The sequence below is a fragment of the Haliotis rubra genome, unplaced genomic scaffold (genome assembly GCF_003918875.1).
Source record: "Haliotis rubra isolate DU_JTF1 unplaced genomic scaffold, ASM391887v1 Scf339, whole genome shotgun sequence".
NCBI lineage: Eukaryota > Metazoa > Mollusca > Gastropoda > Lepetellida > Haliotidae > Haliotis > Haliotis rubra.
The window spans coordinates 198003-217081 of record NW_025767012.1 but is presented as its reverse complement, the minus strand read 5'-3'; the positions used below and the strand labels follow the sequence as shown (position 1 = coordinate 217081).

The 19079-nt window shown below is 41.5% G+C and overlaps 1 protein-coding gene and 1 long non-coding RNA gene across 2 annotated transcripts in view; one reads left to right on the top strand and one right to left on the bottom strand.

Annotated features, from left to right (window-relative positions):
* The window catches only part of LOC124284552 (zinc finger protein 37-like), a 33631-nt gene extending 21213 nt beyond the window's left edge, over window positions 1-12418 (top strand). The window contains exons 5-8 of the mRNA XM_046720636.1: window positions 7752-7819; window positions 10393-10630; window positions 11178-11329; window positions 12200-12418. Coding sequence (XP_046576592.1) covers window positions 7752-7819; window positions 10393-10630; window positions 11178-11326 — 455 coding nt within the window. The 3' untranslated portion in view covers window positions 11327-11329; window positions 12200-12418. The remainder of the gene's footprint in view (window positions 1-7751; window positions 7820-10392; window positions 10631-11177; window positions 11330-12199) is intronic.
* On the bottom strand, window positions 12278-13076 carry LOC124284553. The gene is made up of 3 exons (XR_006900583.1): window positions 12992-13076; window positions 12364-12781; window positions 12278-12329 (listed from the first exon to the last, which is right to left on the bottom strand). It is a non-coding gene; the product is annotated as an uncharacterized LOC124284553 (long non-coding RNA).
* Window positions 13077-19079: the final 6003 nt, after the last annotated feature.

The window sequence follows — 19079 nt, the reverse complement described above, 5'->3', positions numbered from 1 at the left end:
TAGGAAGACATTGATCAAGATCATGTGCTACCCTCTGTAGGTAGACATTGATCAAGATCATGTGCTACCCTCTGTAGGTAGACATTGATCAAGATCATGTGCTACCCTTTGTAGGTAGACATTGATCAAGATCATGTGCTACCCTTTGTAGGTAGACATTGATCAAGATCATGTGCTACCCTTTGTAGGTAGACATTGATCAAGATCATGTGCTACCCTCTGTAGGTAGACATTGATCAAGATCATGTGCTACCCTCTGTAGGTAGACATTGATCAAGATCATGTGCTACCCTTTGTAGGTATGTAGCGACAGGTTGCTGCAGGGTAATGCTAACCACATTGTTGTAGCAGACTTTGTGAAGCAGCATAAGACTGCTCTACTGCCCTGGCCAGCTGTTTCTTCAACCTCATAGAATATGTCTTGGATGAGATGGGTGATGCCTACAACAGGACCAGAACCAGCAAGGAACACTCTCAGCTTGGCCTATGTCAGTACACTACCACTGATCACACCTGATACTGACAATGCTATATGTTGTCACTCCAATCTTATTTAAAGTGTGTTGCTGTGTGAAGGTCCGGGTCTTCAGTAATCCATGCTTGTTGTAATATGTCTTGGATGGGATTGGGCTCGATGACTTGGTTGACACATGTCATTGGTTCAGAACCAGCAAGATGCTCAACACTGATCACTGGATTGTCTGGTCCCGACTGATTATTTACAGACCGTCGCCATAAAGATTGAATACTGCTGAGTGCGGCGTAAAACTAAACTCACTCACTTTCCTGTTACAAGATATGGATTTTTTAATGAATTTCTTATGATAAAACAATGTTCAGATGAATGACAAAATATTTATGTCATTTCCAATAAAATAACATTTACATACTACATGTGGAGCACAGTTAGTTTTTTCCTGAGAACTGTTTAGATTCCACGAGTACGGAGTATCTAGTTGTACCTAGTAGTTTATAGTCCACTTACAGATTTCAAACAAGTCCAGTTTAACAAAGTCCACAAATACAGTAAATCAAATGCAAAAAGGATGGCACTTTGTACTTTTAGAAATGTGTTTTATTTTTCAGGAATATGTATTTATAATGAATTTTGTCATGCTCAGACTTTAGTGGAATAAATGTTTCAAATTAGCTTTGGGTTTGTTGTTCGTGACTGTTTTACAGTGAACCAGTTTGTACCCTCACAAATAAAGGCACTGGATGATGCTGTGTAAGAGTTGTTTGGAAGATTTTTAAAAGAAATTTTGGTCTGGAATGTCAGTTGAGAATAAGAATATTCAAGACAGAGTGAGATCTCATAATATTTCTGCATTCTTTTACTGTTTATAACAAGCATGACCCGTGAAGATCCGGGTTAGAATTGGTCTTCAGCAACCCATGCTTGTATTAGGAGGTGACTAACAGGATCGGGTTGTCAGGCTTACTGACTTGGTTGACACATGTCATCGGTTCCCAACTACGATATTGATGCTCTTGCTGTTGAATTATTTGCACCCTGCCACCATATAGCCAGATTATTGCTGCGTGCAGTGTCAAACAACAGCTAAACCAAACCAAAACTACAACAAGCATGTACTATCTGAAATTATAGCTAAAATACATGGAATTATCATGAACCGGCCCTCCTATTATCAGAAATGTGCGGGCCGCTGCAAATGATATTGGACCGCTCAACCTTAACGACGGGCCACTGTCAGTTCTGTTGTCAAGTGACGTCATAGTGGGTGCGTGGGCTTACGGTTCATTTGACATTGGCCTTGGACTGTCAGATATTCAGGGGCAAACAAGTCAAAGCAACCCGAATTCCCGCTTGAAATAGCGATAATACTGGCTTTCTTGCTGGTGCTAACCTTAACAATTGCACTGTTAACGTTGTTGTTGGACCAAAACCGAACACTTAAAACTGACGTTGTGTCTGACATAGTTTGACAAAGGCTTGTCAAAGGCCAAGGTCGGATATTGTCACGTTCTGTTGTGACGTCACTTGAATTGTTCGATGACGTAATTGTATTCGGTCAGTCAACCCCGTCAGAAGTTGGTTTTGAGTAAACTTACAAATTCCTTCCTTGTTTCATTTTTCTTTTCAACACAAATTCCATGTATTTTGGCAATAATAACAGTAATGCTAATTTTGAGGGCATTATCATTAGCAGAAGCCCTCGGTCTTTTTCAACTGCCCTCCTTCGTCGGGCAGTTAATGGAAGACCTAGGGCTTCTACAAATGATAATGCCCTCAAAAATAGCATTACCCTTATAACAATGCATAACGGTCTGTGAGGAATTACGACAGAATGTGCAGCAGTTGCTTGAGACTACAGTCCGTTTGAGTCAGAAACGGACCAATGAATTGCAAATTTTATCATTGTACAAAATTGCCACATAAATATAAATAGTACACATGTTTATCATTTACTAATACCCAACAGCTTTCTTATATTTGAAAATTTTCCGGACTCCACCAAAAAAGTTGTTTAAGAAACTATCATCATTGAAAACGCAAAAGTTGTTATCTGTCGCAGCGGGGGGAAACCGCAGAAACGGAACAGCCACTATCTCGTCGTGCACGGGATACACATGCCTGATGAAAAATGAAGTTGAATGCTGACGTGAAACAGTTGATGATTAAAGTGTACGATTTTTTCCGTGCTGAAGCCGAAAGGGGCAAACCATTTTATGCCATTAATAAATTCCGTAAGCGGGCAGCAAAAGCTTTAGGAGTATCAGCAAGGGTACTGACAAATGTTCTGGAACACAAACATTGTGAGGGTGATGCGAAGCAGGTAGAGGGTCGTGTGAAAATCACACAAATTAAAACATTTGGACAACTTTCAAAAGAACCTTGTAAGGCAGTCTATCAACAAGCTCTATTCTGAAAACAAATACATGTCGCTGAAAATTTTAAAAAAGCATTTGCAGCAAGAACACAACCTCAGAGTATCAAAGTACACACTCTGGCGACTCTTACACTCTTCCGGGTATCGTTATAAGAAAATTTCGGGGGAGAATAGGTCAGTACTCTGTGAACGCCCTGATATCGTTCGCTTGAGAAATAATTTTCTCAGGGTTATAAAGAAGAAACGCGAGGAAGGGTTCGAGCCAGTGTACTTGGACGAGACCTGGGTCAATGCCTCGCACACTGACAGCAGTCAGTGGGTACCCGATGGGGGTGATAAGGGGTCACGTAGAAAGCTGCCTCTAGGGAAAGGAGAGAGACTAATCATTCTCCATGCTGGTTGCTCCAGCAAAGGCTTTCTCCCACGCTGCGACTGAAAGTCCACAGATAACAGAGACTACCATTCCGAGATGAATGGTGCGGTTTGCCTCGATTGGGTTAAAAACAAGTTGGTACCAGCTCTACCAGAGAAGACTTTTATGGTAATGGACAATGCCCCATACCACAGCGTGCAGGACCCCGACAGTAAAGCCCCGACATCGAACAGTCGAAAAGGTGAGATGATATCATGGCTCGACAAATTTCAGATCGCACGGCCTTCAAAGGCAACGAAGCCTCAACTATATGAGATCATAAAAACCCACAAAGGTGAACCTTTCTACAGAGTTGACAGTTACATAAAAAGTAAGGGTCACGATATTCTGCGACTTCCACCCTATCACTGTGACCTTAACCCCATTGAAATGATATGGGGTATTGTCAAAGGAGATGTTGCCAGATCAAACACAACTTTTAGATTACGAGACGTAGCGGTTTTGGTTCACGACTGAAACTTGGCAAAACTGTGTCAACAAGGTAGCTAACGTCATTGAACAAGGTTACTGGTCTCGGGATGGCTTACAACAGGCAACTGTGGCACCACTTGTCATCCCTTTAAGTCATGACTATGACACTACGACAGACGAGGAACCGACAGGTCTCCCAGAATAGAGTTTGAGATGTCCCCCGCCATGACTGGCTGTTCCGTTTCTGCGGTTTCCCCCCGCCGCGACAGATAACAACTTTTGCGTTTTCAATGATGATAGTTTCTTAAAAAACTTTTTTGGTGGACTCTGGAAAATTTTCAAATATAAGAAAGCTGTTGGGTATTAATAAATGATAAACATGTGTACTATTTATATTTATGTGGCAATTTTGTGCAATGATAAAATTTGCAATTCATTGGTCCGTTTCTGACTCAAACGGACTGTAAAGCTTAATTGCACACCAGACTAACATGCAAATTTTGTGATTACAATAGCAAATGTGAGTTGTCAGGGTAGTGATAGTGTCTGTTTGATCTCTCAGATTAGCCTTTATGGAAGTTTTGATGATAATATTAGAAGGTTATCATGGCCGCCTCTGTTTCCTAGCAATAACAAACACACAGTCAGGTGACATTGTAACCATCTGTTGCCGCTTCCAGGTGGTGGGGTAACCTAGTGGTTAGAGAATTCATTCATCATGACAAGAACCTGGGTTTGATTCATTACATGGGTGCAGTGTGTGAAGCCCATTTCAGATGTCCCCACCATGATATTGTGGCAATATTGCCAAAAGTGGCATAGAACCACACTTACACACTCTTGTATCGAATCCCAGGAGGTACATTTCCACTTGGCTGACTCCTCAGTTGTCCTTAATATCTATAATGAATAGTGCTTATGTTTGTACACTGGGTGCTTGTTCAGAAAATGATCTTTGGACTCAAATAGATTAATGGCAGGAAGAAAGGGGCAAATTTGGTATTTCATTGTTTTTTCAAACTATAAGTCAAGAGGATCAGTAAAGCATATAAAACTAGAAGTATGACTTCAGTATGCCATGTTAAAAGGTGGTCCTATTTGTTAAATTCTCATGTAGGTTGTTGCTTTAATACCTCTAAATCTGAGTTTGAACAGAATAGGGGCGGTGGGGTAGCCTAGTGGTTAAAGCGTTGTCTCGTCACGCCGAAGACCCGGGTTCAAATCCCCACATGGGTACAATGTGTGAAGCCCATTTCTGGTGTCCCCCGCCATGATGTTGCTGGAATATTGCTAAAAGCGGCGTAAAACCAAACTCAGTCAGTCAGTCAGTTGAACAGAATATATTGCCATTTGACTCATTACAAAATTAGATGCAAACTGTCTGTGTTTATTTTGTGAAGGCTAGACATTAGTTCAGTCTAATAATATAGATGTTTACATTTTCCATGTCACTATAAATGTAATTCATACTTTATGACTGAGATTATAGCAGTTTTGGCTTATTCACAAACAGATGATTGCACAATGACTATCACTCATGTATATTAAAGTATGGAAAACAGTCACAGTGTTCGGACACTAAAGATTGAAGACAACCTTGCAATGTTCAGTGAGCACACACCACCGTGACCTTTGCCTGTCTTGGGGAAACAAAAGGGGTGATGGGTAGCGTAGTGGTTAAAGTGTTTCACCAAAGACCCAGGTTTGATTCACTTATTGAGAGAAGACCATTTCTGGTGTCCCCTGCCATTATACTGCTTGAATATTTCTCGCACACTCGCTCACTCACTCACTCACTCACTCACACACCCACTCACTCACTCACCAACACACCCACTCACCCACCCACACACCCAGCCACTCACTCATCCACACACACACTCACTCACCCCCCCCCACACACACACACACACCCTACCCCTCACTCACCCACCCACTCACCCACACACCCACCAACACACCCACCAACACACCCACACACTCACTCACCCACCCACACACCCTACCACTCACCCACTCACTCACTCACACACCCACTCACCCTACCACACTACCACACACCCTACCACACACCCTAGCAAACACACACACACCCTACCACTCACAATACAAATCACTATAACAAAATAAACATCACTGTCCAATACAGGACAGCCTAATGAGAAGGTTTTATCCACTAAGCTTCTTCATCTCAATTTCCGTCACATCTGCCTATCCCCAACATGGCCGGAGGGTGCAGGTCTCCTAAGGACAACACAATCAGCAGCATGCTCTACCTTAGTTGAACCTCATGGTTCAGAGCTAATCTTCAGGCAACGTATGGTCTCAACATGCCTATAGTGTTATTAGTAGCTAGGGAGTGTCGTGTTTTGTCCTCAGATATTCTGTTTTACTTCCATGACCACTCAGAACATAATAACCTGTTACCATCGCACAATGACCTGGTATCTGTTACCATCGCACAATGACCTGGTATCTGTTACCATCGCACAATAATCTGGTATCTGTTACCGTCGCACAATGACCTGGTATCTGTTACCATCGCACAATGACCTGGTATCTGTTACCATCGCACAATGACCTGGTATCTGTTACCATCGCACAATGACCTGGTATCTGTTACCATCGCACAATAACCTGGTATCTGTTACCATCGCACAATAACCTGGTATCTGTTATCATCGCACAATAACCTGGTATCTGTTACCATCGCACAATAATCTGGTATCTGTTACCATCGCACAATAACCTGGTATCTGTTACCATCGCACAATAACCTGGTATCTGTTACCATTACCATTGCACAATAATCTGGTATCTGTTACCATTGCACAATAACCTGGTATCTGTTACCATGACACAAGAACGTGTTATCTGTTACCATGACACAAGAACATGTTATCTGTTACCATGACACAAGAACGTGTTATCTGTTACCATGACACAAGAACGTGTTATCTGTTACCATGACACAAGAACGTGTTATCTGTCACCATGACACAAGAACATGTTATCTGTTACCATGACACAAGAACATGTTATCTGTTACCATGACACAAGAACGTGTTATCTGTTACCATCACACCATAACACGTTATCTGTTACCATCGCACAATTACGTGTTATCTGTTGCCATAACACAATAACATGTTATCTGTTGCCATCACACAATAACATGTTATCTGTTGCCATCACACAATAACATGTTATCTGTTACCATCACACAATTACGTGTTATCTGTTACCATCACACAATAACATGTTATCTGTTACCATCGCACAATTACATGTTATCTGTTAACATCGCACAAGAACGTGTTATCTGTTACCATCGCACAATAACATGGTATCTGTTGCCATCGCATAATAACATACTATCTGTTACCATCGCACAATAGCATGTTATCTGTTACCATCGCACAATAACATGTTATCTGTTACCATCACACAATTACGTGTTATCTGTTACCATCACACAATAACATGTTATCTGTTACCATCACACAATTACCTGTTATCTGTTACCATCACACAATAACATGTTATCTGTTACCATCACACAACAACATGTTATCTGTTACCATCGCACAATAACATGTCTTCTTTTACCATTACACAACATGTTTTCTGTTACCATCGCATAATAACATGTTTTCTTTTACCATTACACAATAACATGTTATCTGTTACCATCACACAATAACATGTTATCTGTTACCATCACACAACAACATGTTATCTGTTACCATCGCACAATAACACGTTTTCTTTTACCATTACACAATAACATGTACTCAATATAAAAAAAATATATGCTACAGCAGGCAGATCTAAGAGAAAACAGGTGAAAACATGTTGACGTGATCAAGCGCACTCACTCACCAATTCAGATATTATAAATAATGAAGTCTTTCCTGTGAAGCAATATTGACAGGAACTGTAAGACTAACAATACTGAAGAACAACTAAGACATGAAGACTGTCATTTATGTCATTTATATTAGTATTTTGCTACTAAGAGAGTGACTTGGACAGCCATGACCTTGTACTTGTAGGGGCTGACAGAATGGTGGTCCAAGGTCGGCCTGGGATCTACACACCGGAACAGGCACTAGCCTTGCAGGTATGTCGTCAGTCTGTTCTCCACTGTCACAGATGGGGGCGGTACAGGCACTAGCCTCGCGGGTATGTCGTCAGTCTGTTCTCCACTGTCACAGATGGGGGCGGTACAGGCACTAGCCTTGCAGGTATGTCGTCAGTCTGTTCTCCACTGTCAGTGTCACAGATGGGGGCGGTGGGGTAGCCTAGTGGTTAAAGCGTTCGCTTGTCAAGCCAAAAACTCAGGTTCGATTCCCCAGGTAGGTACAATGTGTGAAGCCCATTTCTGGTGTCCCCGCCGTGATATTGCTGGAATATTGTTAAAAGCAACGTAAAACTAAATTCACTCACTCACTCTGTCACAGCTGTGTCCAGGGAGATCATTTAGCATATTTCAAGATCAGTGTTGATATTTGCCATCAGCAGCCCCTGCTTCAGGGGACATTCTGGAGTATATTGATTATGTGTCTTGATGCTGATGTGATGACAGAGAATCAGTTGGTAGATGTGTTGATATATGTGTCTGATGTTTCAGTTGGTAGATGTGTTGATATGTACGTCTGATGTTTCAGTTGGTAGAGATGTTGATATATGTGTCTGATGTTTCAGTTGGTAGATGTGTTGATATATGTGTCTGATGTTTCAGTTGGTAGATGTGTTGATATATGTGTCTGGTGTTTCAGTTGGTAGATGTGTTGATATATGTGTCTGATGTTTCAGTTGCTAGAGATGTTGATATATGTGTCTGATGTTTCAGTTGGTAGATGTGTTGATATATGTGTCTGATGTTTCAGTTGCTAGATGTGTTGATATATGTGTCTGATGTTTCAGTTGGTAGATGTGTTGATATATGTGTCTGATGTTTCAGTTGATGTAGATGTGATGTGATATATGTGTCTGATGTTTCAGTTGCTAGAGATGTTGATATATGTGTCTGATGTTTCAGTTGGTAGATGTGTTGATATATGTGTCTGATGTTTCAGTTGGTAGAGATGTTGATGTATGTGTCTGATGTTTCAGTTGGTAGAGATGTTTATATATGTGTATGATGTTTCAGTTGGTAGAGATGTTGATATATGTGTCTGATGTTTCAGTTGGTAGATGTGTTAATATATGTGTCTGATGTTTCAGTTGGTAGAGATGATTATATGTGTCTGATGTTTCAGTTGGTAGATGTGTTGATATATGTGTCTGATGTATCAGTTGCTAGAGATGTTGATATATGTGTCTGATGTTTCAGTTGGTAGAGATGTTGATAATATGTGTCAAATGTTTCAATTGGTAGAAATGTTGACATATATGTCTGATGTTTCAGTCAGTATATTGTTGATATGTACGTCTGATGTTTCAGTTGGTAGATGTGTTGATATGTGTCTGATGTTTCAGTTGGAAGATGTGTTGATATATGTGTCTGATGTTTCAGTTGCTAGATGTGTTGATATATGTGTCTGATGTTTCAGTTGGTAGATGTGTTGATATATGTGTCTGATGTTTCAGTTGGTAGATGTGTTGATATATGTATCTGATGTTTCAGTTGCTAGAGATGTTGATATATGTGTCTGATGTTTCAGTTGGTAGATGTGTTGATATATGTGTCTGATGTTTCAGTTGCAAGAGATGTTGATATATGTGTCTGATGTTTCAGTTGCTAGAGATGTTTATATATGTGTATGATGTTTCAGTTGGTAGAGATGTTGATATATGTGTCTGATGTTTCAGTTGGTAGATGTGTTAATATATGTGTCTGATGTTTCAGTTGGTAGAGATGATTATATGTGTCTGATGTTTCAGTTGGTAGATGTGTCGATATATGTGTCTGATGTTTCAGTTGGTAGAGATGTTTATATATATGTCTGATGTTTCAGTTGGTAGAGATGTTGATATATGTGTCTGATGTTTCAGTTGGTAGATGTGTTGATATATGTGTCTGATGTTTCAGTTGGTAGAGATGTTGATATATGTGTCTGATGTTTCAGTTGGTAGATGTGTTAATATATGTGTCTGATGTTTCAGTTGGTAGAGATGATTATATGTGTCTGATGTTTCAGTTGGTAGATGTGTTGATATATATGTCTGATGTTTCAGTTGGTAGAGATGTTGATATATGTGTCTGATGTTTCAGTTGGTAGAGATGTTGATATATGTGTCTGATGTTTCAGTTGGTAGAGATGTTGATATATGTGTCTGATGTTTCAGTGGATAGATAAATGTTGATATATTCCTCTAATGTTTCAGTCAGTATATTGTTGATATATACCTCTGATGTTTCAATTGGTACAGAAATGTTGAGATATACCTCCGATGTTTTAGTGGGTAGATAAATGTTGATATATCCCTCTAATGTTTCAGTCAGTATATTGTTGATATATACCTCTGATGTTTCAATTGGTACAGAAATGTTGATATGTCCCTCTGATGTTTGAATCACAATATTTTATCTGATGTTTCAGTCAGTATATTGTAGATATATCCCTCCGATGTTTAAGTAGGTAGATTGTTGATATATACCTCCAATGTTTCAGTTGGTACAGGAAATTTGAATATATCCTTCTGATGTTTCAGTCAGTATACTGTTGATATAACCCTCCAATGTTTCAGTTGGTGGAGCTGAACCCAGGCTCCAATGTCTACGTAAGTCACGTCCAGATGACCATAGCAGAAAGGAAGGTGAAGGTTGAGGTCAGATATGGACAGCCTTTCCGCAATGCTTGCCCGTCTGCTCGCTACCTGCTTGGACTGTTCTACACGCGACAAGAATTGGCCAACAGTTCACTGTCGGACACTCAGTATAGTAAATTTCGCGGCTTGGATCAAACAGTCGTTGATGCCATCACAGGTGGGGTTTTCCATTGCTCTGTTAATTGCGATGTTCTGGTTGTCTGTTACTTTTGAAGGATTTGACTGATAAAAGTACAGATAAATAAAGGCCAGACATTATGAGTTTCCTGTTACCACAAGGTCACCCTTCATTTTGGAGAGATAAAGAAAAGAGAGCAAATTGCAGAATTACTGTATTTTATTCAAATGTCATTTTTTAAATCTTCTAGTTTTAAAACAAATCAATGAGGCAAAGTACAAAAAAGGAAGAATTCCTGTATTTGATTGAAAATATCCTTTATAACTTCTTTTAGTTCTGAAACATATCAGTCCTGACAGAAGCAGTTGTGTTGGTGAGGTAGCCTAGAGGTTAAGGTGTTTACTCATGACACCTGGGTTTGATTCCCCACGTGGGTACAATGTGTAAAGCCCATTTCTGGTGTCCTCCGCTGTGATATTGCTGGAATATTGCTAAAAGAGGCATAAAACTAAGCTCACTGCGCTTCACTTACTCATAATCGGTGATTGTGTGGTTATGTCTGAAGGAAGGTTTTCCTTTGTTGCAGGCTTTTGTTTGAGTAGAAGTGAATGTCCAAAAGCTGAAATTCGAGGGGTTTTAACACGGTCAATAACTAGTGCTAGATGTCAGCTCAAACAAAAGATGATTGCAAGTTTGCAGAGGGACCCCTCCGTACAGTCTGCCTGGACATTCTGAAAGGTACATGGGTTCACATTGGTATATAGAATGATACACACTGGTTCACACGTGTGTACACATATTAGTTCATAAGGGACCGTTCATTATTTATGGCTAGATGATTTTAAAGGGGTGGGCACCCATTTTGTTCTGGGGTGGGGAGGGGGGCAGCAATTTTGACATGCAGGGGAGGTCACTTACTTTGTACATAAATTTTAGGGGGGATCATTCACATGTACATGCTTCTCCATAAATATCATCATCACCCCCCTAGCCATAAATAATGAATGGTCCCTAATTGGATACACACACATTGGTACCTAGGTGGGTCACACACTGGTACAAACATTGACAGATACAGGAGTACATACACTGGTACATTGGTACATGTATCTAAATTGATCCAAAGATACATTGGTACATACATGGCAACTTACATGAATATACACATGTACTTAGATTGATACATACCTGGAGAAATACTTCAAGTTACATGCTTGGTTACATACATTAGGGAATATCTGGTGGAGAATATGTGTAAATATTACTTCAGGTAGAGGTCGTCTGAGCTTAACCATCCCCACTCACTCCACCCCACCCACCCCATAGCCACCTGGGTAGCTCACTTTACCCTGCTACCCGAGCACCCTTCCCCCCAGCCACCAGGGTAGCTCACTTTACCCTGATACCCTGCTACCCGAGCACCCCTCCTCCAGCCACCCAACACACACTGTGAGTAATATTTAGGATAAACAACTAGGAACGATTCCAGAATGACAACTCTGTTTTGTGTTATAGTTAATTTTTGTATGTTATGTTGTTACCATGTCACCAAGTCACGCTGTCTCAGCAGCCAATCCCTGACCTACTCTGACAATGGTTTTGTTTCAGGATTCTGTCTACTTAACAGATACCAGCCACTGGAGGATGTGAAGAATGCCTTGTGATTGTGCTTTTCATCATCATAGAGGATGTGCTTTGTCTTCTGAGACCTCGCTCTTAGGAACAAACAATGTGCTACCTTCATGGACCATCACAGACAAACAATGAGCAACCTTCATGGACCATCACAGAAAACACATGATGTAAGTTGTCATGGACCATCACAGATAGACAATGTGCTCCCTTCATGGACCATCACAGAAAATACATGATGTACGTTGTCATGGACCATCACAGATAGACAATGTGCTCCCTTCATGGACCATCACAGAAAATACATGATGTACGTTGTCATGGACCATCACAGACAAACAATGAGCAACCTTCATGGACCATCACAGAAAACACATGATGTATGTTGTCATGGACCATCACAGATAGACAATGTGCTACCTTCATGGACCATCACAGATAGACAATGTGCTACCTTCATGGACCATCACAGAAAACACATGATGTATGTTGTCATGGACCATCACAGATAGACAATGTGCTACCTTCATGGACCATCACAGATAGACAATGTGCTACCTTCATGGACCATCACAGAAAACACATGATGTATGTTGTCATGGACCATCACAGATAGACAATGTGCTACCTTCATGGACCATCACAGAAAACACATGATGTACGTTGTCATGGACCATCACAGATAGACAACGTACTACCTTCATGGACCATCACAGAAAACACATGATGTATGTTGTCATGGACCATCTCAGATAGACAATGTGCTACCTTCATGGACCATCACAGACAAACAATGTGCACTCTTCATGGACAATAGTGTACCTTATTGAAACTGAAACATTGAACATTATAGTGGGTCATCACAGCATTACAATGTGCCCATTATGAATCATCATATCAAAACAATGTGCCCACATTGGACCATCACAGCAAAACAATGTGCCCCATAATGGATCATCACAGCCCAACAAATAATAAACAAATAATGTGTGCTGTTGTTGACTGTCCCTGCACGAGGCACAATGTGCCCTAACAGGTGGCAAATTACCCTACAACTAATGCTAATGATCAGTATCATAACAAATATGGCTTCTATCAGAAAACTATATGGTTTCCTTCTTGTGTAAAAGGAGGACATACTCTTCTGGGTCCAAGAGTTTATGTTCTCTGTAGTTCGACATGTAGAAACCTTGAAACCCCCCAACTACTATGGCGCAATACTGCCTGCCATCCAGGTCCAGTGTAAACACTACACACGGAGGTGAGGTTATAAGAAGATTATATGAGGAATAGTTGTCCTGAAAAATTGTCTGTTGTTCTGAGCAGGAGAAGTGACTGGATGTACAAAGCATCATGGGAGTTTACAAATTAATTATTTTCAATGAACAGTTAAATAAACATGTACATAGTGGATTTATCAAAAAGAAACAGTTTGACAAACATCTTAATAAACAAATCCTTAAAATAGTTATATTAGAAATTCCGTATAAATATAGTCAGAAACAGCTGACATATCAAAATCTAAATATAGCATCGCACATGGGGAAAAGGCACTTTACGCTCGCCTGCTTAATAGTTGGCTCCTGACAACTAGGATGCAAACATCAAAACATAAGAATATCTAAATCTATCTTGAATTGATAACAAGATCATGGGTTTAACACGCTCTTTGTAAACAATACTAGGTAAATACTTAGTTTACATTGGTTACATTTTACAACCCAAAATACAATTGAGAAAATACTGCATAAAAGTATATATAAGTACTGCCTTATAAAACTTTCCCCGACTATCATACCCATCCCAGCATTTTACTTCTGGACGGATTTGTGCAACAGCTGAACAAGCAGCAGCTACTCCTTGCTAATGTCTTCAATTACAGATGGGCTGAACAACATCGTGATTTATTGTAATGATTTTTGTGTGTGCCTGCTGAGGTGCTATCGGATCTCCGAGGTGGTGTTACTTCTACCCAGCCATGCTCCAGCTCCCCTGCTTCGGATGAAGCAGTACTGTCAACAGACATTGGTGTGTCCTCCATTACCCTGTTCAGCAGACTCTGCAGGGTCTGTGTCCTGCACATCCGCCTCTTCCCCGGTGGTACACTTTGTCTGCACCCGTGAAGGACCGGGTAAGAATATTGATCTTCAGTAACCCATGCTTGTTGTAAGAGGCGACTAACGGGATCGGGTGGTCAGGCTCACTGACTTGGTTGACACATGTCATCGGTTCCCATTTGTGCAGATCGATGCTCTTGCTGTTGATCACTGGATTGTCTGGTCCAGACTCGATTATTTACAGACCGCCGTCATATAGCTTGAATATTGCTGAGTACGGCGTAAAACTAAACACACTCGCTTACTCACACCATGTCTGAGATAATGAGGTTCCAGCATGTATTTCTGAAATGCATCATCATCATTAACCTCCACCTTGTCTACTGGTTGTCTCGGCTCAGCTTCCAGTTCGTCTTCCAGTGCTTGATGGATATCATCTACTAATGTCTTGGATCCAGCAGCTCCTTCCTGTGGACAACTTTGGTGCATGCCTTTTCATCCAGGACTCTATCATGTACACTATCATGTTTTCTTTCCTCTCTATGACTTTGTGTGGCATTGGAGCCCATTCGTCTTGGATCTTGTGTCTTCCTTGACGGTGATTTTTCAAGAATACACGAGCAGCAACTGGGATATCCATGTGATTTGCATGCTCATTTACCCTTTCCCTACGTTTCAGACCTTCCCTACGTTTCGTTCTGTCCTATCAGACACCATGCAGTATACATCTCTCAACTTTTGGTGATGATTGGTCACCCACTCCTTTCGTGGTTCTTCCGCCTGTCCAAGAAGGTGATCTATGGGAACCTTTGGCTTCCTCCCAATGAAGAGATAGTGAGGAGAGTACCCTGTAGTCGCATAAGGGGTTGAGTTGTAAGCATACAACATCTCTGGCAGTAGTTCTGGCCAATGGTACTTCTTGTCTTTAGGCAAGGTCTGAAGAAGGTTCTGTTGAATCTCTCTCATGAAGCATTCTTTCAGGGTGGTACAATGTCGTTTTCATCTTGACAATCCAATATATGTTACAAAGCTTCCGGGCTTGATCGCTATGTAGCCTTACTGGAACTCCGTAATGTACAAACCATTCCTTGACCAAGGTTTGGGCTACCCCTTTCACTGATTGCCCCCCAAGAGGTATGACCTATGTAAATTTTGTATACACATCTGTCATCACCAAGACGTTTTCACTCTTGTCAGTCCCTGGTTCCAACATGGTGAAGTCGATGGCAAGGATCTCAAGTGGTCTCTTGACTAATATAGATCCAATGGTAGGATGCACACACTCTCCATATTTACCCAACATACATCTTGACATCCCTCACCATGTAGGACCACATGCATCTACTATGTAATAGCGCCTATGTCTTCTGAGCGCATTGGTCACCATGATCATTATGTACAGACCTGAGAACCTTTTCCTTCAGTGACTGTGGCAGTAACAGTTGCTTGACCGAACGACATTTCTCCAGTTTTTGTCTATAGAGAACATATTTATCTTCCAGCATCTATTTCCAGTATTGAAATAGTCTCCTTGTCCTTGGATGCTCCTGTGGGTACTGATGCTTGGTAGGCTTCTTGTCTTGATCCCAATAGTGCTTGAATCTCCCAATGTATTCATCTTCCATTTGATGTGGGGGCGGTGGGGTAGCCTAGTGGTTAAAGCGTCCGCTCGTCACGCAGAAGACCCGGGTTCCAATCCCCACATGGGTAGAATGTGTGAAGCCCATTTCTGTTGTCCCCCGCCGTGATATTGCTGGAATATTGCTAAAAGCGGCGTAAAGCCATACTCACTCACTCCATCTGATGTTTGGCTATATCTTCTGTTGAAAGTGCTGGCATGTGGGTAGATATGATGGGAACTTGCCTTTGAAGTGTTGTGTTCATTTCTTCCTGCATTTCCAACTCCATTATCTCATGAATAGTTGATCTAAGGACTCCTGGAAGTAGAATCGCCAGTGATGCTGTTGAGGTTTCCACTTCTTAATGACTCTAGACTGGCTCTGGAGAATGCTTTGACTTGTGGCTGAGAGAACCTGCATTCTTGTTCTGTTTGCCTGATCTATGCCTGATTGTAAGGGTGAATTGAGTCAGTTCGCCTACCCAACTAATGAATTAGCTGAGTGGGTTGTCAGTAAACATGAAGCACTATGTTCCAATCAGTAGGTCTCTGTACTTCTCTGTCACAGCCCATTTGAGTGCAAGCAGTTCCAACTTCATGCTGCAGTAGTTCTCCATGTTCTTCTCGTTAGGATGAAGGGAATAACTAGCATAGCCGAGGACTACTTTACCCAGCTCTTGTGATGGTACAGCTCCGAGTCCTGCATTGCTGGCATCAACTTCCAGAATGGACGTTTTGGTGAAGTCTGAAAAGTTCTAGGATCGGGGCAGAAGTTAGCTTTGTCTTCAACTCCTCAAAGGCTTTGTCTCATGACTCGTCCCATGCAGACATCCCAAGTCCTTGAAGCCTAACTTTCCTCTTTCCCTTCTTGCTGGTGTCAGTACTGGAGTAAGTCCTGCAACTCTGACTCGTCCAATAGCTTCTCTTTGACAGTTGGCATAAACTTCCTCGTACAGGGCTAGGATCTGTCTCCAATCTTCAGGGATAGGTCTTGTCTTAACATGTTCTTGGATGTCCCTGAAGATGTTCACGCCTAACACTCCGGGTACTTTATCCTTCCTTTCTATAGTATCTTCATCTTATGTATCCTTTGCAATAAAAAATCCTAATTTTTTTCTCCGAAAATATTTACCGAGAGCTTGATGTAGCCCAGGATGGGAATCTCCTCTCCATTTGCCGCCTTGACCTTGATGAAGTTAGATACATCCAACCACTCTCTTCCCTGGAAGTTCCGATTGAAGAAGGACTCTGTTGTGGTTGACACATGGGCTCGGTGTCAATGAGGCATGTAACTTCTGTGACTTTCAAGACGACAACTGTCTCTGTAATGTAAGATTGAGCCAATATCCAGCTCTCCTGTAATGTAGCTCTCCACTACAGGTTCTAACTGTTTCCCTGCGCCTCGTTTTTTCTCTGGGGACAGTCCCTCGTCTGGTGATGTGGAGAGCTTCAGACCTAACATCTAAAGGGTTTCCTGTCTTCCTTGCTGCCGCCATGGGGTCTGATGGCATTCCCCCTGGCTCAGAGCTTTCAGCAGCCTGTTGATCTGTTCACGCTGTTGGTCGATGAGCGACTTTTGCTGCTTGACAATGGACTCCTCAGACTTGACACTGGCAGACTTGAACTGATTTGGGCTTCTTGTAGTTCCCAAGCCAGGCCACAGCTCAATCCCTAAGGTCAAAGAAGGATAAGTCTCGTTGTTCAATGTTGAGCCTCTTCAGCTCTCTCTTCAACCCTTCATCTGTTACGACCTCGGCGAGTCTCCCCTTCAGTGTCTGATCCCTGTTCTTTTTCATGGAGGGATCAAGTTCAGAAATCTGGTCGAAAGGTTCCACCATGTTGAGGGAGCCGGTGACAAGATCCTCTTGTGCTTGTTTCAAGGAGTAGAATCTTTCCTGGAGGAGGGATAGCTGGTCTCCATCCCCAAAGACTCTTCTCAGGACCTTGAAGATCTCTGCTGGCTGATCTTTCAGGTCTCCACGCCCTTGAATTTCTTGTCAGGTCCTCTGTGCCAGGTTATATACGTTGACAGCAGCGGCCTTTGAAGGATTCAGGCACCTGGTGTCAGCGTGGCTCCTGATGTCCGAAATCCACACTGTCAGGGTGGGGTCACCCACCCTTTCCGGGCCTTCCCCTGAAGCGGCCCGGCTTCCTCCCTGTGACCATCATGACTGTCTTTTTTCACTCCTCTTGCTATGGAAGCATTTTATATATTTCCTATTTTGACCAATACAAAATAATATTTAAGTTTAATCAGTAAAGTGCTACATGTAATAAATAACTGACCAAGTAAGGAATACTTTAAAAGAATAAAGCACAACATGTATGTATTGATGTCAGCTGAATCCAATATCTGTCTTTCTTTGTCTGTCATAATCTTCTTCCATCACCTAATGATGTCCATCTGAGATGAATTCTGATTTGGATGAAACATTGCTGCTTCCAGACATCTGGTCCAAAACCATGGAAGGTCTGAAAATATCCTAATATGGATATTGTTGTATAATGTATTTTTGTGATCATGAATTCAATATCATTCCAATCAGGTGCCACTTTCTTCAATATCATTGATTTGGGATATCGTGAAAATATGGTCTTAGTGCTCGATACCACGCAAAGTACAACGCACAAAGTCTGAGGACATCCCATTGCATCCAGTCTTTGGCCAATCAAAGTGAAGCTTACAGCATTGTAGAAGTGAAAGTCTTAATCAAGGTTAAAGCACACTGGCCTTTTCTGGATGCAAGAAAAATGGAAATGCACTGTTGATCTATATATTGGTCTCAAAGAAACAGTTTTTGTCAATGTACACATCACATCATCCTATGTTGAAAGGGAACCTCCCCTGACAGACAGAACAATGCAGACAGCACCTCCTCTGTTATAGAACAATGAAGACAGCACCTCCCCTGTTATAGAACAAAGAAGACAGCACCTCCCCTGTTATAGAACAATGAAGACAGCACTTCCCCTGTTATAGAGCAATGAAGACAGTTCCCCAGCTAACACACTTGTTTTCACAATGTTGTGGGAAGGTTGTAGATTGGTACCGTTATGACACAACGTTGTCACAACGTTAGTATTAGGTCATGTTATCAATAACGTTATGTCACAGCGTAATAACAACGTTGCAACGTTACGTTAAAGAAACGTTATGTTTTGGGCTCCTCACTACCTTATG